This window comes from Anas platyrhynchos, chromosome 28 (assembly GCF_047663525.1).
Source record: "Anas platyrhynchos isolate ZD024472 breed Pekin duck chromosome 28, IASCAAS_PekinDuck_T2T, whole genome shotgun sequence".
Lineage (NCBI taxonomy): Eukaryota > Metazoa > Chordata > Aves > Anseriformes > Anatidae > Anas > Anas platyrhynchos.
In genome coordinates this window covers 904,504-926,870 of record NC_092614.1, presented here as the reverse complement: position 1 = coordinate 926,870, position 22,367 = coordinate 904,504, and the positions used below count along the sequence as shown (strand labels likewise).

The 22,367-nt window shown below is 62.8% G+C and overlaps 1 protein-coding gene across 14 annotated transcripts in view; it reads left to right on the top strand.

Moving 5' to 3' along the window:
• The window catches only part of SRCIN1 (SRC kinase signaling inhibitor 1), a 66,500-nt gene that overhangs the window by 30,704 nt on the left and 13,429 nt on the right, over nucleotides 1-22,367 (top strand). For 10 of the 14 annotated variants that reach the window (XM_072029033.1, XM_038168612.2, XM_072029035.1 and 7 more), the window contains 11 exons: nucleotides 7,181-7,204; nucleotides 17,153-17,345; nucleotides 17,462-17,660; nucleotides 18,195-18,288; nucleotides 18,691-19,520; nucleotides 19,884-19,976; nucleotides 20,088-20,131; nucleotides 20,459-20,637; nucleotides 20,790-20,965; nucleotides 21,205-21,335; nucleotides 22,214-22,361. In XM_072029033.1, the coding sequence (XP_071885134.1) occupies nucleotides 7,181-7,204; nucleotides 17,153-17,345; nucleotides 17,462-17,660; nucleotides 18,195-18,288; nucleotides 18,691-19,520; nucleotides 19,884-19,976; nucleotides 20,088-20,131; nucleotides 20,459-20,637; nucleotides 20,790-20,965; nucleotides 21,205-21,335; nucleotides 22,214-22,361 (2,111 nt within the window). Of the gene's footprint in view, nucleotides 1-946; nucleotides 1,091-7,180; nucleotides 7,205-12,405; nucleotides 12,533-17,152; nucleotides 17,346-17,461; nucleotides 17,661-18,194; nucleotides 18,289-18,690; nucleotides 19,521-19,883; nucleotides 19,977-20,087; nucleotides 20,132-20,458; nucleotides 20,638-20,789; nucleotides 20,966-21,204; nucleotides 21,336-22,213; nucleotides 22,362-22,367 lie in introns of those variants that run through there. The other 4 variants (XM_038168619.2, XM_038168618.2, XM_072029036.1 and 1 more) reach the window with 4 other exon arrangements.

Below are 22,367 nucleotides of genomic sequence, written 5' to 3'. Positions count from 1 at the left end.
CAGTTCTGCTGCAGAGAAAAAAAAAATAAATAAAAGGCTCAAGCTAAGTGTTAATGTGTCCGTGGTGCCTGACAGCAGCAGATTTGCAGCTGCCCAGAATAAATCCGACTTTGGGATAAATAAATAACAGCTAGCGCAGAGCGTACCCACAAATCCGGGCCCGTGGCCTTCTCCTGCCTCACCAAAGGCCCCCCCTGGTGCTGCTGTGGCCGTCAGGCCTTTTGGGGGGCACTTTGGGTGATGGTGTCAGAGGGAAAACCCCTTGGGGCTGCAGGAACCGGGGGCTGTGCTGGTGTGTGTGCACGGGTGGGTGTGTGCACAGGTGTATGTGCATGCTTGGCTGTGTGCATGCATGTGCACAGGTGCATGTGTGTGTGTGTGCATGCACATGCACACATGGGTGTGCATTACACAGCTGTGCACACGTAGCTTTATGCATGCGCATGCATGCACACGTGTGTAAGCGTGCATGCATGCACAGCTGTGCACACGTGTGTTCATGCATGTGTGTGCATGCACACGCACAGGTGTGCACACCTGCATCAGCGTGCATGCAAGCACAGATCTGCACACGTGTGTAGGTGCACACGTGTGTTCATGCATGTGCACGCATGCACGCGCACAGGTGCACGCGCGTGCACGCGCCTGCCCGCTTGCACTTGCACACGGCTGCATGCGCACAGGTGCGTGCGCGTGCATCAGCGTGCATGCACCCGCGTGCGCGCGCACCGTGCCCGCAGCACCCCCCCCCCCCTCCCCTCCCGCTCCGCCTCCTCCTCCTCCTCCTCCTCCTCCGGGGGGGGGGGTGCGGGGGGGTCGCGGGCACGCGCGGCGCGGCGCCAGGTGGAGTCGCGGTTGCCATGGAGACCGCGCCCCGAGATAAGGGCGGGTGGCGCGGGGCCGGCGGCGGCGGCGGAGCGGGGACGGGAGGAGGAAGGGGGGGGGGGGACCGGAGAGGGGGGGGGGGCGCGCGGCAGCAGCAGCAGCGCCACCGCCACCACCGGGCCCCGCCCGCCCCCGGGGCCGCGCTGCAGCCGCCCAGAGCGGGGAGCGGCGGGGCTGAGCCGCGCTGCGGGGACACCTGCCGCAGGTACCGGGGGGGGGGGGATGTCCGTCTGTCTGTCTGTCTGTCCGTCCCCGGTACCTTCATCCCCCCCCCCGGTCAATCCGAGCATCCCCGTCCCCGCATATCCTGACCCCCCCCCCCTCGTCCAGCCCCATATCTCGCCCCCCCCCCCCCATCCCTGCCCTTCCCCTGGGGCATCCCCAACCCCCCCCCCTCCAGGACCCCTGCATCGCCACCTGGGACCGGGGGGGGCAGCCCCGCACCGTCCCCGTGCCCCCCCCCACCCCAACCGGTGGGGGTCGATCGCTTCCCACGGGCAGCCCCGGGTCCCCCCCACCCCCCCGGCTCGCGGAAGCCGCCCGGGGGGTGGGAGCAGGGGGGTGGGGGCGCTGAGACCGCTGGGGGGGGCACCGGGAGGCTGCCGTGATGGGGGGGGGGAGCGGCGCGGTCCTGCGGCTCTGCCCGGTTCCCCCCCCGGGAACGGCTCCCGGGGGCGTGCAGGGGTCTGGGGGCCGCCCCCTCCCGTGGGGTTCCCGCAGGGGGGGAGCGATCCCGGGGGTGCCGAGGGGGTCACCGATGGGGGTCGGTGACAGTGACCGCAGCGGGTGGGGGGGGGGGGGCGCACATTAAGGAGCGTGCGGCCCCGGCCCGGGGTGGGGGGGGGCACTGAGCGAGGTCCCGGCGGTGGGGGGGGTCCCGCTGCTCCCCCTAATTCTCCCCTGGAGCCGGTGCTGGGGGGTCCGGGGGGTCCACAGCCTGCCCCCCCCCCCGGTTCTGCCGGTGCCGGGGTGTCCCCAAGGTGTCCCCGCGGTCCCCAGCTGGGTACCAGCCCCACTCACCTTGCATGTCCCCCCCCCGGTGCTCGCCCACCCCCGCGTGCCGTTGCCATAGCTACTCCGCTATGGGAGCAACTCCCCCCCGGTTTTCCTGGGCCCCCCCCCATGTCGTGTGTTCCCCCCTGACCCCCCCCCAGTCCCCGCTCCTTGTCCCCGCTGCCTGCAGCAGGCAGAGGAGGGGGTGCGCGGTGCAAAGCCCCCGCTGGCCCCTACCTCTATGGGGTGAGCAGCCCCCACTGCAGCCCCCCCCAGCCCAGCACCCCGGCTGTCCGGAGCACTGGAGCTACTGGGAGGCCGTACTGGGAGGCTGTGGCCACCACACCGAGTTGTACCCAAGCAGGAGGGGGGTTTCTAATGCCCTTGTGCATCCCTGCATGTGCCGGGGGGGGTCACAGCGGGCTGGGGGCGTGCTGAGCACCAGCACCGAGCCCCGGGGAGCTGCAGCACAAAGGGGGTGCCAGAACCTGAATGGGGGGGCCACGGCAGGGAGATTTCAAGGCCAAGCAGGGTGGCTGCGTGGCTCGTCCTCAGCAGCACTCGGGTCCTGCTGCATCCATCGCTGCCGGGGGCTGCATCTTCCCAAAGGGTGTTGCTGCTTCGTGTTGGTATCGTTGGATCGGGGTGCTTGGGGAAGGGTCAGGAGCACGAATCCACTGATGGCTGAGGGTGTCTGTGCGCTAACATCCCCCGAGCTCTTTCAGAGGTTGCCTTGTAGGTCTGGGCTGTAATTACTGTCGGGGAGCTGACAAGCCTTCAGCAGGAGCTCTTGGAGAGGTCGGTGCATGGGTGGGCGAGGGATGGGGCGTCCCTGCGGGCTTTGAGCTGCCTGGGCTGGGGGGTTGGTGCTGGCTGCCCCCAGGTCACTGTGGTCCGACAGCAGCCCTCAGAGCCTCCTTGGGCTGGGGTCTGGAGCAGGATGCAGTTAAACCCAGCTCCCTGCCTAAATATGCTCGTGCCTAAAACAGGAGGCGCAAAACAAGCGTCTCAGTGCCCCTCTTGTTGTGGGGGGGTTTGGGCTATGGAGAGTTGAAGTGGCTCCCGGAGCCCCGCGGGAGCCCGGGTGTGACAGGGACTGGATCCAGCACTTCCAGATCCCAGCCTTGGCTCACGCCGGCCTTTCTCCCACGTGCTGCGATGCTCAGGTTGGAGAGGTCCTTCTGCAAAAATTACAAGACCTGGGATGACAGTATCTGCAATGCACAGCGGCGGTGTCTCTTCGCTGTATCTGGTTACTGTTTGCATTCGGCTCTATCTTGTCATTTTGCTAATTCAGCTTCTCCAGCGCTGAAAAGCATTAAAAACTTTAATAAGGAGAAGCAGATTAACTCCACTTTGCTGTTATTTTTCAAGGAGATTTTTGTTTGTCAAGACATTGTGCCTGAGGGGGACTCGATCAGAAATTGGAACTCCTGAAAATGAGTTAATTAAAAAGCCAATGAAACTGCCGCTGTCCCTCCCCTCGGTGGAGTGTGCCGGGGCTGCTGCTGCTGCCCATTTTAGAGGGACGCAGTCGGTGCTGCCTTGTTAATCACTAACAGATTCGTGTTATAATTGTTAACCGGAGGAAGCCTGCCTTGGTCAAGGCAGTGACTCACCAGGATTTCATTTACCTGCTGCTCTTCTCCTGGGACTGTCACAAAGACTGAATTTTTTAAAATTTAGTTAACTACATGATGTTCTTAGCTGCGTTCCCCCAGCTCTGGTTCTCCTCGGGTCTGCAGCGTGCGTGTGTGTGTGTGTGCTGGTGCAGCTCCCGTTGCTGTGTGCACGGGTTCCCTTACATGTGTGCCCAGCAGACTTGGTGCTTGCATGATGCTGGCTCCGCTGTGCATGCCCGTGCACATGTGTGCACATCTGTGTTTCGGGAGGGCCCCGAGCCCTCGTTAGTCGCTCATTTTGCAGCATCACGGACATGACTTTCATTGTAATTATAATCTCAGCCTTTGTAATTCCTCATACCTTCTGCACAGCTCTGCTGCAAGCGAGCTGCCTGTTTTATCGGTTGTAACAGGGCTGTCGTTTCAAATCCTCTCTCAGACCATTATCTCCCTTTGATGCTTTTGAAGAGCCAGCGATATGTTAATTCTACCTTGGCCCTCTCCTCTTCCCTTCTCTTTGTGCCAACCCGCGCCCTGCCAGATGTGGGGCCGCTGGGGGGCTGCTGGGGGGCTGCTGGGGCTGCCCCTGGTCCCACAGCAGCGTTGGTGGAGCCGCTGGTGGGAGGCACCCCGAGCTCAGCGCCGTGCCCCCCTCCCACGTCGCCACCTTCCCCATGGGGACGGAGCGCACCTGGGTCACGGGAACGGGGGGGGGGCTCTGGGGGAAAATGGGCTGGTAGAAAATGAGCTAAACCGGGCAAAAAGCCGGCTTTGAAACCTGCTCCGCACCCCGCAGAGCTCGGTGCCGTGGCAGTGCCGGCAAGGACAGATGGAGCCTGCGATGCCCGCGGGGGAGATTCTGCCCTCACCGCATGGCACCAGTTTGGCAGCCCCAGACCTGGAGCAGCGCAAGGAGATGGGGCTGAGCCCTGCCAAACCACCAAACCAAGCATCCCGCTGGGCACCTTCCCAATTCGGGGGGCTCCGTCTGCGCCATGCGGAGGCGAACTGACCCCGGGCTGATGCTCTGCTTGGGGAGCTGGGAGGGGGCCCAAAGCCAGGGGTGTCTGTGGGTGTGGGGGTGCCGTGCTGTGCCATCCTGGCACCCGCTCACCCTGACCACACCGCATCGCTTCCAGAATGTTCCCCATCCCCTGCCTGGGCACTCGGGGTTCAGGCGAGCTCATCACTGGTTTGATGTGGAGTGGCTGTGTGTGGTGGGGGTGTGATTTATGGACTTTGTGATAAGCCTGTCCAGTCATCCTAAAATAATAAATAAAATACATACCAAGGGCTGGTGAGAGATAGGATCAGCAATATCAGGGCCTGAGGAAAATTACTGCGACTCTCCAACAGCAAAATAAGGAGCGTGGAGGAACACAAGCCAGAGAGGGAGCAAGTTGGGAGCATCACCTCGGGGCTGGGTCCTGGCCCTTCGGGCTGGGGGGCTTGGCACTGTCCCATTGCTCTGCCCCTCCTGGCTCCTGTGCTTGGAGCCTGAGCATGACCTTGGTCCTGCGTGGGGCTGGGAGAGCCCGCGGCGAGTCTGGCAAGGAGGAGGGTGAAGGATTCACTCCTGTTTTCTTTGAAATAAAATTTGGTTTATGTGGGATCCCCTGGGCAGCCTTCCTGGAGAGGCAGCACCCCAGCAGGGCTGTGGGGTCCCGGGCAGAAGCCCCGTTACAAAGCAGATCCCTCTGCTGTGGCACTGGAGATGTTCCCAAACCCAGGAGCAGCACATCAAGCCCTCCAGCACCGCTGCGGTCCTGCTCACCCCCAGGAGACGCAGAGATGGGTTCATCAGGAGCCCGCTGCTGGGCTCCGTCCCGTGCCCAGGCTACAGCTCCAGGAGCTGGCCCCATTGCTGGATGCTCTGGGTGGCTTTGTCCAGTACTAAAACGTGTTCCAGAGCAGTTTCTTGCTCTCAAGCTCCCGGTGTTTTGGAATAGCGTTACGTGCCCAGGATAGGCTTGGATCCTGCTGGTTGTTGTCTCGTGGTGCTTGGTAATCAGGGCTCTGGGCTTCTATTCCTGGTTGTGCCTCTGAGTCACGGTGTGCCCTTGGAAAAGACCTTTGTGCCTTGAGGCTTGGCTGCATGAGCAAACTGCGCTTGTTTGACTTGAATCACTTCGAAAACAGCTTTAGTTGGTTCAGTGCAGAACTTGTGGTGGGTCTGCTCATGTCTTAGGGAATAGTAATGGAAATGCACCTGTGTCGATCAGAACAAGGGAATTTGGAGGCTGCAGATCCGTCTAACAAGGGACCTTACAAGAGGGTTTGTGCTGATGTAGAGTTGACCTCCAGTTACCTTGCCAGGAAGGGTTGATACCCCGGTGTCAGAGACCTTGGATGAACAATTCTCCAAATTCTGCCCGAGCTCTGCCTCTGTGCTCCCCGAGCACTGCTCCAGGAGGTGCCTCGGCAGCCACCAGAGCACTGCAGGGGCTGGGGACTGGGGTCTTGGTGCAGGAGCTTGCTCTGTATTAAACCAATAATAAGGAAAGCATCCTCGACCCAGGCGCTAGGTTTGCAGCCGTGGTGATTGTGGTGAAGGAGATCCTGAGAGGAGCAGGGAGATTGGTGGCTTTGAGAGGGGAGGCAAAGAGAAGCCAAGAACTTTGATCCCCATAAAAACCAGTTGGGACAGAAGCTGCTCTGCAGGTGTCTCTCCCACCCCCACCCATAATTTGCATGCTTCAGTGATAGCAAAGTGCGTTCCCTTCCCAGCCGGGTGGCTCACACTTGTTGTCACCCAGCCAGGTGGGTCACACGTGTGGCCACCCGATCCGGCGCGCTGCTTCCTCCGGCACAGCCCCGCGCTGCAGCTGGCGAGGGCTGGCGTCAGTGGGGTGCTGTGGGACCAGCCCCGGCGTGGTGCTGCCGGGGTGCTCGCAGTGCTGCTGTGTGCAGAGCGTGTCCCACCCTGCAGCACTGCCACTGCCCCAATCCCAGGGAGGAGCGCGCGTTCCTTGCTGGCCGTGCTCTCCGTGCGTGGTCCTCGGAGGGTCTCGTGCCCCTCTGGGGATGCAGCTCGGGGCTCAAACGCACCCACTGCCCTTCAGGGGTGTCTCAGCCACAGCTCTGGGCAGCCTCAGGAGTTTCGGTTCCCCTTCTCCGCTGGTTGTCAGAGGGTGGCTTGGGAGAAGGAAGCTCCCGAGCTCTCCAGCTTGCTGGGCCGCGGCTGCTGCCAGCGCCTGTCACTCGCTGTAGCACATCGGTTTGACACCGGTGGAAACGCCGCGAAGAAGCACCAGAGGGAGGTGGCAGGGGCAAAGCTGGGGGGATTGGAAGAGCCCTGTAAAACTGAACATTGTTCTGGCTTCCAGTACCGACTCCCAGGGCAGCAGCCTGACCAGCACGTGCCAAGGCAGCGCGCTCCAGAAGCGATCCTGGGCTGCCGTCCCGCTCGCCGCTTCCTTCTGCTTCACTGAGTTTGCACCCCCCGTCTGTGCTAAGTGTCCCTCTCCGCCTGCTTGCATGGTCCCGCTTCCCTTTCAGCAGCCCTTAGCAGCATGAAGCGTAGGCAACCCATTGGGAGGGGATTTTAAGCAGAAACGAGAGCAGGTTTAATGTTGCAGTTTAAAGTCAACAATTCTCAAAAGGAAAACAAAAGTCAAAGCAGAATCTTAATGGTATTTTTTTTTTGTTTTCTTTTGTTTTGTTGTTTTATTTTTTGTTAGCAACCCAACTACTGGAGCTTTAAGGTCAGTATTTCTGATTTTTCATGCTTCTGTTTGAAATGCATGCACTTTTCCACCCTTGCCTCATCTCTGTGTCTATGCGGGGGGGGTGGGAGCTTGGGGTTTTGCTCAGGATTCCCGTGCCAAAACAGTTTCTCCTCGGTTTGGCGGTAGCTTAAGCTTGTGAGAAGAGCTTTATGGTTTTGGGATGAGTTGTGCAGAAGCAAAGTTGTTACCTGAAAGGGAGGAATCAGTGTCCTGCCCTCACCTAGGCCACGACAACCCTACAGGCAAATCCTGCTGCTCCTGAGTTATCTCACTGCAGCAGGGACAAGGAGTCCAATTTCCTTAACTGTGGGAAAAGAACAAAAAAAGCCCTCTCCAGATGGGCTCAGGATCCACCTGTGAAGCTCAACGAGGAGAGGAACGTGTCCCTGAGCTGCTGTGGGGGTGCAGGGCAGGCAGGGAGCTGCTCCACGCACCCGTGTGTGATCTGGTCCCGCTGGATGCTGCGTGCTGGTGCGCTCGGTGGCATCTCGGCTTGGGGTACAGTGGGGACCTGTGAGTGCCTGGCGGTGCCAGCCCACACCTCACCGGCGGTGGGGTGATGGGGAGGGAGGAGGATCCCTACACAAACCGTCATGCCCCAGAGAGTGGCTTTTGCATGGTGTGTCGAAGGACACACAGAGCACACTGATGGCTTCGAGCCCCGCAGAGAGGGTTTGGGTGCTGCCTGCAGGAGGGGAAGGAGCAGCAACGGGGGGTGCCCGGGGGCTGGGGTGCTGCTGCCTCTGTCCCCCCGTCTGCCTGCATCCTCCTCCCTGTCACCTGGCGCTGGGGACCAGCAGGCTGCGGATGGCAGAGCAGAGGGCTTCTTGCCGGTATCCGCTGCGTTGTGCCAGAGCCATCGCGCCCGGCGCTGCCTCTCCCCAGCAGCACAAAGGAGACCCCGGCGGGAGCCTGTCCTGCCCGGCGCTGCCTGCCAGCACCTTGCAGACAGGCACCGTATTGTCTGCAGGGGGAAGTACGCATGTCCCTGCCTCCCTCCTCCTCGCCGGGGGATGCGGTGGCAACACTTCAAGGCCAGGCGTGTTGCTGGGTGACCTTGGCATGTTGTCCCTGGTGGGGCTGCTCTTCCTGTGGAAAAAACAGGCACTTGCCTCGGCTGGCAGCTCCGAGCTGAGTAGTCATAAAATGCATAATATGTGCACTTGTTCTGAGTGTTCATTCCTGGAGTACTTGCGCTGTAAAATGCGTGCAAGCAGCAGCTCCATGAATATCCAGCTGTCTGAGTCCTCCCTGCCTGGTTTTAACCACATGCTCTCTGTGACATTTCCGGGGACTGGAGGGAAGGCACAAAAGCCTTGATTTTATTTCCTTTTTTTTTTTCTTCTTCATTTTTTGTAAGAATTGGAACGGGGACGAGCTCCGGGCACCCCAGGGGTGTCAGGGCACTCAGGGTGCTGTCCTAGAGCTGTGCGCTTTTTCACTTTGTGTGCCAGGCGTGGCAGCGTCCCCGGGCTCTATCTGCTCTGCAAATGCACCAGGAGTTAAATTGCCCCCGGGGGCCCCAGCTGCCTGACCCCGCTACCAAGTGGGGCATGAGCCCAAGGCAGCTGGGGATTGCTCGGCAGGGGCGAGCCGTGCACGAGACTGATGCTGGCAGGCAGGTGCCGGGGGCTTCCTCGAGGCCACCTGCGTCCCGGGGGGCTCGTGGCTGCAGGCCCCCCCTCGGGCAGAGAGCTGCAATCCGCAGGGATGGGCTGCGGGGAGGGGCAGTGCCAAATGCCCAGGGACCCGGTGCGCAGATTTGGGGCTCTCCAGTCATGGGCTTTGCAGGAGGATTCCTGGGGGGATTGGGGGGGGGCGGCATTGCTGTGTTTGTCGTGCTCGGGATGAGCTGAGCTGAGCAGATGCTCGTTGGCCGGCGCTGTCTTTGTGGAGAGGGGTCCAGGAATTGGGCTGTCCCCATTCGCTGTGGTCCCGTGCACCCCGCTGTGTCTGCAGGTCCTGCCCCAGCCTCCTGCCCGTGCTCTCCTCCTGCCCTCCTGCCCTGTGCCCCCACGAAGGCAGCCCCGGCGCATCCCTGGGGCTTCTGCACTTGCTTCTAGATTGAGCCAGCCCCGCTCGTCTCACGAATGCTCCTTCCTGCCAGCTGGGTCAGGCGCTGTGCTCGCACGGAGCCATCGATCCAGCCTCGCCATGGCCACTGTCACGCTGCTGCCGGTCCCCAAGTCCCCCGCCAGGTGCTCAGCCACGTCCCAGCTCCCAGCCATCGCCCTGCTGGTGCTGTAACCGGGGCATCCTGTGGGGTTTGCATCCTGCACCGGCTCCCTCCCTGCTGCTGGGGTGCAGCCCTGTGACCCCGAGCAAGGGCTCGTCCCCTTCTCCCTCCCTCATCCCCTCTGTGCCGTGTGCTCACGCTTGGCTTTCCTTCCAGTCCCCCGGCGTCCCTGAGGGATGCAGTAATTTGCTTATTTTTGGAAGATGCTGTCACACGAGGCAGTGTTGCCGGAGAGCAGGGGATTGGAAGCGGCTCCTGCTCGACCCAAGTGAGGGACGAATCGCTGGGGTAAACGTCCATGGGGGGACTGAGCTGGCTGGGGCAGAGCCAGGACTTTACCCTCACCCCCAAATCCATCTCCTGCCACACGTCCCACCCCACCCCAACAGCCTCATCCCCAGGGATGGCCTCAGCCCCCCCCTCCCAGCCTTGCTTTGGAGCATGTGAACTTTTGGGGAGGAATTGGGAGTTTTGGGGCTGACCGCAGGGACGTGGTGATGCTGCCCGGCTTCCACCCCATCCCTGGGGCAGAGCTGCTGCCTGGGCCGGGGGGGGAACGGCACCGAGGCGTGTTTGGGTGGCAGCGACCAGCAGCTGTCAATATTCATGAGGCTGCAGAGGAGCCAGGCTCTTAAATATTCATCAGGCAGACGAAGGCTGCTGGTGCCAGCAGGAAGGGGAGCGGCGTGGTTACAGGGGGCAGGCAGCCACCCGTGGCCTCCACCGAGCCGCCCGGGTGATGTCCGGGTGCAGGAGGGTGTTTGTGCGTGGAAGCACTACATCCTGGTGCCAGGCACCTTCTGTGTGCCTGTGCCTGCAGGGCAGGGGGGTGCCGGGTGCTGGTGTCACGGCGGTGCCTGCTGCGGGGACCCCGATCCCAGCTCGTGCCCGGCTCCCGCTCACATCTGGCTGCCGGCGCACATCTGGTGGGGACGGCCCCTGCCTTCAGTCGAGGGGTCTGCTTGAAAAACTAATCCGATTTGAACGCTAATCCTGTTAACATTGAGATCGGGATTAATTCTGGGTTAATCGGGATAATCCTGACAAAATGTTGAGCATTAGACGCTGGATGAATTATTGTTGCCGCGAGTGGTGCGCTTTTAATTCGGTGGCGAGCTCCAGGTGGGTTGAGAGGGCTGGGGGTCAGCGGAGACTCGTGGTATGGCCCTCGGTCAGAGCACCCCGAAGCTGCACCGTGGGCCTCTCGTTTCTTCCACCTTTGCTGCTGCAGCCCCATTTTCCTCCAGTTCTTGCTCCTTTTGCTCCCGGTTGTGCATCTCCTGGCTCCTGTGTCGGGGGGCAGGAGCTGGGCTCGTGGAAGCCCTCCTTGCACAGGGGTTTTGCTGAGGTTCGGCTCTCCTGGCTGGCCAAAACACAGCACAGCACCACGGGGAGGAAGAGGAGAGTGCAAATGATGTGTGCAGCACCGGGACAGCCGGGGGCTGCTCCCCCTGAGCTGTTTGGAAACTTGAGAGCCCGGCGAGGTGATGCCCGGTGCCCTGGGTGCTGTGCCTGGCCAGGCTGCTCGCTGGAAGGGATTTGCAGTGAGACCCAAAGCGAGGAGGCAGCTGCAGGGGCCGTGTCCTGTTACCTGGGCTCTGCTCCTCTCCCAGGGCCAGCGGGCTGAGTCTCCGGGAGCATCAATAATTGAGGATGAGCAGAGTTCATTAGGAATGAATGAATGAATGAAGCAGTTTGCGACGCGCCGCCTCGGTTGGTGTTTCCTTCCTCTGTCTGCGGAGGGGTCAGCGCCGTTTCGGGTGGCAGCAAAGCTCCTGCGTGGTGCCAGCTGGGGCTCTCGGGGGAGATCTCCAGACACCGGACCGGAGATCGCTCCTGCAAGGCTTCAAACCCCAGCCCCAGGCTTCGAGGCAGGCAGGGCTGGGCTGGGGGCTGGAGCTTTGCCCCCGCGCTGGCTCTTCCTGACCCCCAGCAGCCAGCTGGGAGCTGGCTGGCTTGGCCAAAATGCTGCGGTGACTTTTCGATGGGGAAAACATCCAGAAATCCATCCCGCCCCTCCCTGCCTCTGTTCCTTTCCACGGCTTATAAAAAAAAAAAAAAAAGTTAAAAATTTCAATTAAAATTTTCCTTGGAAACGACAGACGCAGAGCTGCGGGAGGGACAGATGTTGTTTTTCTCCCAGCTTTGCTAACAGCTTTGCTTGCCGCTGACCCTTGCTGGCAGCGCGGGGACAAGCGGCCGCAGCCCGGCAGGTCCCACGCGGTCCCCGTCCCCTCTCCCTGTCCCCGCGCGTCCCCCACGTGCCCGGGGCTGGGTGCTGAGCCTGGCCCTGCTCTGTCCGGGGGGGTCACTCCCTGAGTGGGCATCTCCAAGGGGCGTGCACATGGGTAGGGATGAGGGGTGTGGATAACGGCTGATAGAAACAGATTTATTTTATTATTATATTTTGTAGGTAGGGATAAAATATCCTTCCCCTCCGCTCCCTGCAGTGCTGGGAGAGCCCGGTGGGGTCTCACCCCTAGCACAGCCCCAACCATCGGGGTGCTGCTCCCCCGTGCCCACCCCAAGACCTCAGCGCTCCACCAGCTGGGAGCTGCGGTCAGATGCTGGATTAACCGACGAGAAGGGGATTACGAGGAATTAATCCAGATCAGTGTCCGACCAGGGGCTGCAGCCGGGGCTTTGTGTGCTCGGTAAATAACCGGTTGCCTCGCTTTGCCCAGGGCTGGGCTCGCCAGCGCCGTGCCAGCTGCTTCCCAGGGCGGATTTCAGGGACTTTTATCCCAATCGTGTGGCCCGGCAGAGGGGATGCGGAGCGGGGTGGGACCTGCCCAGGTCCCCGTCCCCCCGCAGCAGGGCGATGCGCCCCCAGCCCACCTGCCCTGAGCACCTTGCAGCGCCTTATCCCTGCAAAAACAGAAGGATGGAGCGTGGCCAGGGCAGGGCTGGGGGCAGCTGCCACCCCCCGGCACGACCACCCTGCTCCAGCCCAGCTCGGGCAGCCGCCTGGGGGCTTCTCCTGGAGGTGCCGGGGTCTGCGCCCAGGGCTGGAGGCTGCCTGGGATGTTAGCACGGCGAGGGCTGAGCCTGCCCAGCTGCGGGTACAGGTCTGTACTGGGGTCTGTGGGCTGAGTTCGGGTGGTTCTGGGGAGGGAGAGGGGCCGGGATGGAGCTGGGGTTGTGCTGGGTGGAGCGGAGCCCTGTGCCCTGGGTGCATCTCCAAGGGGTGCGGAGGGACCCCCCTTTTGCTGCTTGGGCTCGGTGCTGTAAATGCTCTGACCCCGTGGGCTGAACACGGCATTTTCTGAGTGCTGCTGTGTGTGATGTGCAGAGGGACAGCAGAAACGGGCTGTAAATGGCTGCTTTTTCTAATACGAGTACAAACCGCCCCTGGAGCCCTCCTTGGGCAGGGGCAAGGTGCTGTCCCCGCTGGGACAGACCCTTTGCACCCTTGTGGGGTCTCTCCGTGGGGTCAGGCTCGCTGCCTGGCGCTAGCAAGTGGGTGGAAGAATTGAGGAGGGGGAGCAGCTCGGGTGGCTTTGAGGTTTGCATGGGAACAGCCGCGGAGTGCCCTGCTCCACCCCGAGGCAGGATCCGTCCTGGCACACTGCTGCTCCTCTTTGCCTCCTGTTTGCTTTCCAAAAATCCTGGTGAGGTCAGTTCCCCCTCCCTGCCTCCATCAAGACCGAAGCCTGCCCCTAAGCATCGGGGTGGCTGCAGCACCCATCACACAGCACCCATGGGAGAGCCTCAGACCTCAGCTCCCTGGAAGCTGGCAGGGAGGGAGCGGGGCAGAAGGGGGGGGGGATGGAGACAAGGGGCGGGAGGAGGAGGAGAGGAACATCCTTATCTAGCCAGGCAGATATAATGAAGCTGCTTCAGCACTGACAGGAAAGGGATTGTTGGAAGTTTTAGGAGCTAAAAGAATTGCTTAATTGTGTCTTTTTTTAGCTCTGGGGAGATAAAAGACAAAGGCCCCCAAGTCCCCCCCTTTCCCCATCCCACCTCTTTTACATAAGGCTCCCGGGGCAGCACAGAGCCGGGTGGGGGGCAGTGCTGCCTTCCTGGGGGTCTGGGGAGCCAAACGCTCTGCGAGGGGCTTTTGGTGGGCAAATCACCCAAACAGCACCCCTGGCACTGTCCCAGGCTGGAGATGCTTTGCTGATGCCTCTGCACCAGGGAGATTTCCTCTGCTCTAGCTTCCAGGAGGTACCGGGGGCTGTGAAGTGCCCCGGGGCAGGTGAACGGGTTTCATTTTGGGGCAGGCTGCAGTCCCCCTGCCCCTGCTGCCTGTCCCTGCAGCCATCACATCTCTGCCCCCCCCCAAAGCGAGCTCCTTGCTGGGCTTCCCTCCCTCGGTGCGGGGCTGGAGCAGCTGCCTGCTGGCCTTGGGCAGCTTTGTTTGGCTTCTGGGCACTTTTACTCCTCGGCTTCCCCTCCGTGCTCTGCCCATGAACCCGCTGCTGCTTCCCACGCTCGGGGCTGTGCCGTGCTGCCACCAGGGCACAGCGCGGGGACCCCGGTGCTGTGTGACCCCGGTGCTGTGTGACCCCGGTGCTGTGTCACCCCGGTGCTGTGATGCTCGTTCAGCAAGAAATGGGTCATCTCCCAGCGTGGCATCACCGCGGCGAGGGGGATGCTCTCCCCCCTCCACCCGGCCGCTCGCTGCCGCCGTGGATCTCAGATGCCACGGGGAAAACCTCGGTGCTGGGGACACGTGGGGGACATCGGCTCTTTGGAAGCTGCAGGGTGCTGAGCTCTGCACCGGGGCTCTGAGCTCGGGCAGTGCAGCATAACGGAGCGGGAGGGGGCTGAGCACCTTCGCTCCCAGGCTGGGGGCCCTGAGGCTGCCTCCGTGCAGAGCGTGGCTGCACCCAGGATTTATCCTGCACCCCCAGCTGCCACCAGCATCAATCCCTTCCCAGCCCGGTTGCTCAGCCGTGGGGCCGCGCTGTGCAGCAGCAGGGAGATAAGGCTGGGGGATGAAGGATGCTCTGGGGGAGGAGGATGCTCCTCTCCTCGGCTGCTGCAGCCTCTGATATCTCGCTCCCCAGCTGCAGGGCGTGAGACGCGCTGGGCCAGACGGAGAAAGAGATTTCCCTTCTGGAGTCGTGTGAGGGTTGGTGTTTGGTTCTCATCGTGCATGGGAATGAGAGCTCAGATCCAGCACCTGAGCACGGGCCCTGGCAGATGCTCGTGGAGCCCGAGCTGTGTGTGCGGGGAGGAGGCAATGACACAGCCCCCACCCCGGCATCGGGGCAGTGCTCAGCCCAGCACCAGGTTCCCCCTGGCAGCTCCGGGGGGCTCTCAGTACCCTCCTGGCGGTGGAGCTGCTGCTACAGACGGGTCCCGGGCACTGCCCAGACCAGGGCTTTATCTGGCACCCAGCAAGGCAGGATTGGCCCCCCCCCGGCATCTCCAGGAAAGCAGGGGCAGGGATCCGGGTGCCCATTTGCCATCAGGATGTGTGGGGGCCGAGCTGTATTACCTGATAGCGGGATAAGTCGTTAGCGAGGCAGAGCAATAAAAAACAATTCCCTTGGAGTCATCTCATTAACGGTCCATGGGAGGCCAAGGACGGAGCTGCCGGCTCCTGCCTGGGGCTCTGCGGGTGCCCCGACCCCGTAGGTGCCCCCCGCCAGCCCTTGTGGCTGGAAAGGCCACTGGCAAGAAAGGGCAGAGCCCCCCCCCCCGCAGCACTGGGGGCTGTTCAGCCCCTCTTCCACCTTGGGGAGCGATGCAGGCACCGATCCTGCCCCTGCTGGGGCTGCGCTGCCCGGGCGCATCCCTTCGGCTGCTGCTGGTCCCTCTGCATGCCAGGCTGAGCATCAGCCTAACGAGCAGAGCGGTCCCTTCCGGGCCAAAAATCCATTAATTTTCATCTTGCTGGGATTTTTTCCTCCTTCTTCTCTTTTTTTTCTTTTTTCATTTTTTTTTTTTTGAGGATGCCATAATTATCTCCATCCGAGCGGCTTAATTACTCGAGGCCGGCTGAAGCCCCCGGGGTGGAGGCAGAGGGCAGGCAGGGTCTGGGCTCATTGGGGCCAGGAGCAGGGGCCGTGCAGGGGCAGCTGTCCCCAGCCCACCCCAGCCCACCCCAGCCCACCCCGGCCCCGCTGCGTGCCGTGCATTCGGGTGCTGAGCTGGGATGCGCACACCGCAACCCATGGCAACAGCGATGCGACGTGGCGACAGCCAACCCATCGGGGAGGGAGAGACAGAGACCCCCCCTGGATGAAATCCATTTTTTAACGATTCTTTTCTCCAGACCGAACACGTACCGGGGGCAGGGCGCTGGCCGGGGGTGGGATCCCACCTGGGACCCCCCCCCGACGGAAGAATTTCAGCATCTGCGCTGCCTGCGAGCCTCGCGCTGAGACAACAGCAGCAAAACTAAGCAGTCAATTTTCCAGCAATTAGCTGCAGCGAGAACATTTCACGTCCTGGAAAACCCCGCCCCACAGGATTAATTAAATCCTCCAATTAATGTCTGATTTAAATGACGGTGATGGCTGTTATCATTTCATATTGATTTTTCTTTTTGGTCTTAAAATAGAGCTGTTGTCCCTTCCACGCCGCCTTTTCCACACCCCGGGAGCTGTTTGTTCTCTCTGTTTGATTTGCCCACGTTAAACGTGTGTCTGGAAAATCGGGGCCTGCAGCCCGGGCGTTGACTGGCAGCGTGTGCTCCGCTGTGTGGGTGGGCACCTGCGGGACCCGGACCTGCTCACGCAGTGTCTGTCTGTCCGTCCGTCCGTCTGTCCGTCCGCCTGTCCGACCCCTGGTTCAGCTGTGGACGGGGTGGATGCAGCCCCTGGGCACGGCTGTGCCCTGGCACCGCTGCTCAGTGAGTTTGTCCTGCACAAAGACCCCTTCTGCCTGCCGCGGGGGTCACCCCATAAATTGCCCCCTGACCCTGGAAGGGGCAGGAGCAGCTCCAGCCGTGGCCGCTGCCATTCCAGGAGGGTCACTGGGTGCCAGTGAGTGCCACTGGGTGTCACTGGGTGCCACTGGGTGTCACTGGGTGCTACTGGGTGTCAGTGTGCTGACCTCCCCCTGGCAGGCACCATCCTGTCCACATGCACAGAGCCCCCATACAGGGCGTAAGGACATTTGTACAGAAAGCCCATGTCTGTAGCCTGAATTTCATGCAGGGATATATGCTTGGCCATGTGAAATTGGACTCCTGGCATATTAAATTTTCACTGCTGTAAACCCAAACCCATTACTTTCCCCCAGCTCAGGCAGCCATAAACCTTGCCGCTGCTTTGCTTCCAGAATAAGCCCGGCATTTATGTTTCCCGGGAGCTGGTTCATTGGCGTAATGGATGTGTAACCTCCTGTAATTGCTAAGGTTATTCCAGTGCTCGCATGCAAGCCCTGGCTCCGTTGCCAGCCAGCGATCGCTGCTTTTATTTCGAGTGGGTTGCTGCTGGAGGAACTCGAAGGCGCCTGGGATGGTGCTGGGAGGCTTCGGGACGCGGAGTGCTGCGAGCCTCAAGTGGGAAACACGGGCAGGGGGCTGCAGCCACCGAGGGGCACGCCTGGGTGCAGTGGGCGGAGGGGATGCTGAGCCCGGTGCTGTGCCCATGGGTCCAGCTGGGAGGGGGCTGAGCACCCCCAGACACGGCTCAGCATCGCCAGCATCCTGCACGAGGCTTTGGGGGAGCAGAGGGGCACGGGGCAGGGCACCCCGCTCCCCTCACCTCCCCGCTGTCCCCTTGCAGACCAGGAGCTCCCGGCACTCGCAGGGTTCCCAGCCTGGCCTGGCCGACCAAGCCAAGCTCTCCTTCGCCTCGGCCGAATCGCTGGAAACCATGTCGGAAGCGGAGCTGCCCCTGGGCTTCAACAGGATGAATCGGTTCCGGCAGAGCCTGCCCCTGTCCCGCTCCACCAGCCAGACGAAGCTGCGCTCGCCAGGTACCGGCACTGTGGGGGGTCAGGGCTGGGCTGCCCCGGGGCTGGGGGAGGCACCCGGGGCGCAAATCCTGCCCGTGGCACATCACCAGCATGGCATCGGGGTGCTCTGCTTCCAGGGGTCCTGTTCCTGCAGTTTGGGGACGAGACGAGGCGCGTCCACATCACCCACGAGATCAGCAGCATGGACACCCTGCACGCCCTCATCGTCCACATGTTCCCCCAGAAGCTCACGATGGGGATGCTGAAATCCCCCAACACTGCCATCCTCATCAAGGACGAGTCACGCAACGTCTTCTACGAGCTGGAGGATGTCCGGTGAGGGGCGGGCACACACGGGGGGAGCTCGGGAACTCGGGCAGGGAGCAGCAGCCCCCCAGCCTTCCTCCTGGCACAAACCCTCCTGGCTTGCTCCTGGCACGGGGTGCTGAGCACATCAGTTTGCATTTTTCATCCATCTCGGAGGCAAGCTGATGTCGGCAGCCTCGCTGCCTGCGGTCGTAGTCCGGTGTCTCCCTTTCCAGCAGGGATGGAAAGGTTCTTGCAACGGGGAAGGATTTCCTTGGAAATGGGGGAGGAAACAAAGGGCTGGTGGGGGGTGAATGCCTTCAAAAGGGACCACGGCGGGCAAAGCTTGCTCATCCCTACTGAGCTAAACCAGCCCCTGGTGCTGCAGACCTTGACCTGGCTTCTCTCAGGGGATCCCTGACATTGATTTCTGCTTCTTTGAGGGCGTTAAAACGGAGCCATCAGTAGTCTGCGAGCAGCAGGGGGGGCGTGGGTGCAGTGCCGGGGCTGGGAGGCTGCCGGTGCTCGCAGGGCGCCGGCTCACGGCTCTGCCTCTGCTTGCAGTGATATCCAGGACAGGAGCATCATTAAAATCTACCGGAAAGAGCCGCTCTACGCCTCCTTCCCAGCCTCCCACATCACCAACGGCGACCTGAGGGTAAGGGGCTGGGTGCCCGGGGCAGGGCTGAGCCCCGGGGTGCGGGGCTGGGCTCTGGGAGAGGGAAAGTGATGGAGATGGAGGGCCGGGTAATTGCTTTGTGTTTGTGGAAGGAGTAATGACTGCCATTCCTCTTCCCCGGTCCCAGCATTGTTAAGTGTTGCCTTAAAAGAATGGATGTTTGGGGCCTGACAGGGGGGTGATAAACATGATAATTCGGGGATTCATCAGAATAAATCATCCTGCTCCCGGGGATGGGAAGGAGGGAGCTGCTGTTTGCCAAGGCCAGGTGAGGACGTGTGAGCTGCAGCTCCCGGTCCTTGGAGAGGGGACACCAGGGCAGGGCTGGGACAGGGAAGGGGCTCAGGGACGCCGTGTGACAACCCCTGCCCCTTTCCGCAGCGGGAGATGGTCTACACCTCCCGGGAGTCATCTCCCACCCGCCGGCTGAACAACATGTCCCCGGCCTCCCACCTGGCCTCCGGCTCCCCTCCGCCCGTGCTGCAGTCCTCGTCCCCGTCCCGCTCCCGCATGTCCTACAGCGGGGGCCGCCCGCCCTCCTACGCCGGCAGCCCCGTCCACCACGGCGAGCGCCTCTCCAACCTGCCGCCCGCGCCGGGCGTCTCGCCCAGCCCCAGCGCCATCCTGGAGCGCCGCGACGTGAAACCGGACGAGGACCTGGCCGGGAAGAACATGGTGCTGGTGAAGAACGAGGGGCTGTACGCCGACCCCTACGGCATGGTGCACGAGGGCCGGCTCAGCATCACCTCCACACAGTCCCTGGCCGGCATGGGGGACCCTTTTGGCTACTCGGGGGGGCTCTACAAGCGGGGCTCCGTTCGCTCCCTCAGCACCTACTCGGCGGCCGCCTTGCAGACGGAGCTGGAGGACGGGCTCTACAAGCCCAACGCGCAGATCTACAGCGACACGTACGGCCCCGGCCTGGGCTTCCGCATGCCCCCCTCGTCCCCGCAGAAGATGTCCGACGGCCGCCTGGTGGACGTGCAGCCGGGGCAGAGCCCCCACAGCCCCTACTCGGGGCCGCCCAGCCGCTCCTCGCCCGTCCGCCAGTCCTTCCGCAAGGATTCCTGCTCCTCCGTCTTCATGGAGAGCCCCGTCAGCAAACCCCGCAACCCCAGTGCCTCGGGGCCCCCCGAGCTCTTCCCCGGCCCCGGCGACCGCCCGCTCTCGGGGTTCAGCTCCCCGGTGCCAGCCAAGGATACAGAGACGAGGTGAGGAAGGGCACGGGGGGAGCATCCCCGTGGAAAGGGGGCTCTGCTTGCAGGTCACCACGATGCCAGAGGGGAGCTGAGGTGGAGCAGGGACAAGTTTGCCCCAGTCCATCCCAGTAGAAGCACTGGGGTGCGCGATGAGCACCGAGCTGTGTGGGGCTGGGGGAGCCACCTGGGGGCAGCGGGAGGGAGCAAAGGGGTTGGGTACAGCAGGTGACAGCAAGACTGTGCCCCCTGTGCCTGCCCTGGGACCTGCACGGACCCCAGCTCTGGGTGGGTGAGCGCGGGTGAGGCCAGGACAAGCCGTGCCATCGGGGGGTCCGTGGTGCCGTGCCCCCTCCTCACCCCCTGCCTCCCTCCCAGGGAGCGGATGGAGGCGATGGAGAAGCAGATCGCCAGCCTGACCGGGCTGGTGCAGAGCGCGCTGCTCCGCGGCTCCGAGGCTGAGACCCCCAGGTAAGGGGCAGGGGGGGCAGGCGTGGACCCGGGGGGGCCTCCTCCAGGCAAAGTGCTGGAGAGGGCAGAGGTGCCTGCTCTGCGTTCACCCCCTCCTCTCTTTTGTTGCAGTGAGAAGACAGAAGCCACCAACGGCGGGACCCCCCCATCAGCGTGTAAGTGGCAGGGGGGAGCTGCAGAGCCACCCCCCCACAGTGCCCCCCATGTCCCAGGGTTGCAGTGGGTCCCTGGCCCCAGGAGCTGTGCCGCTGCAGCCCCATCCCATGCCAGAACCTGGGGGGGGGGGTCCCATCCTGCCAGGGGGCAGCTCCGATCCGGGCTCACCTTGGTGCCAGCATGGGGACAGAGCTGATGGCAGCTTTGGAGGCCAGGCAGGGGCAGTGCTGGACTGGAGCAGAGTGGGGAAGGAGAGGGTTCCCCGGGAAAACCCCACTGGGACCGGGTGGTGCCTTCCCTCAGCAGCTGCTGCTTGCCCCCTGCAGCCACCAGCCGCAGCGGCATGGGGACCCCGGTGCCCGCGCCCCCACCGCCCTCTGCCACCAGCACGCCAGCGGGGCAGCCCACGGCCATCACCCGCCTGCACATGCAGCTGCACCTCCACGACCTGCAGCAGAACGCCAGCGACCTCCGCAACCAGCTGCAGCAGCTCAAGAAGCTGCAGGTGGGTACACGGTGGGGGGCCCCCCACCCTGTCCAGCTCTGGCCGGGAGGCTCCAGCCCAGGAGCGCAAAAATCCCCCCTTTCCTGGCCACCTTCTTGCGGGGCAGCTTGCCCAGCCAGCAGCCTGACCCCTCCCTTGCCCCCCACCCCCAGCTGCAGAACCAGGAGACGGTGAAGACGATGCTGCGGAGGACGGAGACGGAGATCAGCGTGCGGGTGACCGACACCATGCGCAAGCACGAGGACCCCCTGCAGCGCCAGCGCAGCCTGGTGGAAGAGGAGCGGCTCCGGTACCTCAACGAGGAGGAGCTCATCACCCAGCAGCTGAAGTGAGCATGCAGGAGGGTGTCCTTTTGCCATGACCCCCTCCCCAGGCCACATCCTCAGCTGGTGTAAAACAGAGGCACCGCGTGCTGCCAGCCCCATCCCTGACCGTGTGCCCAGTGTGGGAGGGAGGACACGGCTCCCCCCGTCCCGTGGGGACCTGCTCATGGCCACCAGCTCCTCCCTGGGGTCTCCAGCGTCCCGGCGCAGCAGTGACACCCCGGGCCCTGCTTTGTGCTCGCAGTGACCTGGAGAAGTCGGTGGAGAAGATCCAGAAGGACCTGGCCCACAACCACCGGCTCATCCCCGTGCAGGAGCTGGAGGAGAAGGCCGTGGTGCTCAAGCAGCTGGGGGAGACGCTGACAGACCTCAAGGGTGAGGAAGGGGCTGGGTGCTGGGGAGGGGGAGGATGCTGTCAGCCCCCATTGGTGCTGCTGCGTGGCTCCAGGTCTGGGTAAATGCATCTTTGGAGCCCGTTCTGCTCTACGTGGTGTGTCCATGTCCCAGGTGCCAGTGCAGGGCAGCATCGCGTGTCCTGCAGGCTGCCTGGGTGCAGGGGCTGTGCCCCGTGCTCCTGCTGAGTGCTGCTCCCAGGGATGCGTCCCTGGTGCTCTGCCGGTGCCAAAGTCATCCCGAGTCCCTCTGCCAGCTCCCTCATGCTTCACACTGCTGCCCCAGGGGACGTTGCTCTCGCCCCCCTGCACGCTCTGCAGCGATTTTGCTGCTCCTGCAGTCTCCTGTCCCCGGCTGTCCCCTCCCTGCCGTCCCCCAGCAGACGCCCTGCACCTCGATCCGAAGTGGCAGAGCTGCTGCGTGCCGCAGCGCAGCAGGCGGAGCGGGGACTTGGCAGAAGTCGCTGAGGCTGCGAGAGGCAGGGACGCGGTGGGGACACGGCGGGGACGTGGGGAGGGCCTGGGGGCACGGGGCAGAGCTGGGAGCAGCTCCCCTGTCCTGCAGGGAGATCGGCTGATGCTGAGCAGCCAGGACAAGTGCGCGGAGCAGGGGTGGGCAGCCAGGAGCAACCTGCTCTGTGTCCCCTGCCACCAAGCCTACAGGGTCCCGGTGACCAAGTCCTGGCTCCAGGGGCTGGGACCAGTGCCTGCAAGAGACAGGGAGGGATGAGGGGCATGGGGAGGTGGAGAGACAACAGCCTGGGCTCCCCGGCACCCATCCATCCGGACACGGTTGCTGCAGTGGTCTCGGTGGGTGTGGGGTCCCCTGCAGTGCCCCCTGACCCCCCTCTCCCACCACAGCCCAGTTCCCCAGCCTGCAGAGCAAGATGCGGGTGGTGCTGCGGGTGGAGGTGGAAGCCGTGAAGTTCCTCAAGGAGGAGCCCAACCGCCTGGACGGGCTGCTCAAGCGCTGCAAGACGGTGACGGACACCCTCGCCCAGATCCGCAGGTGAGC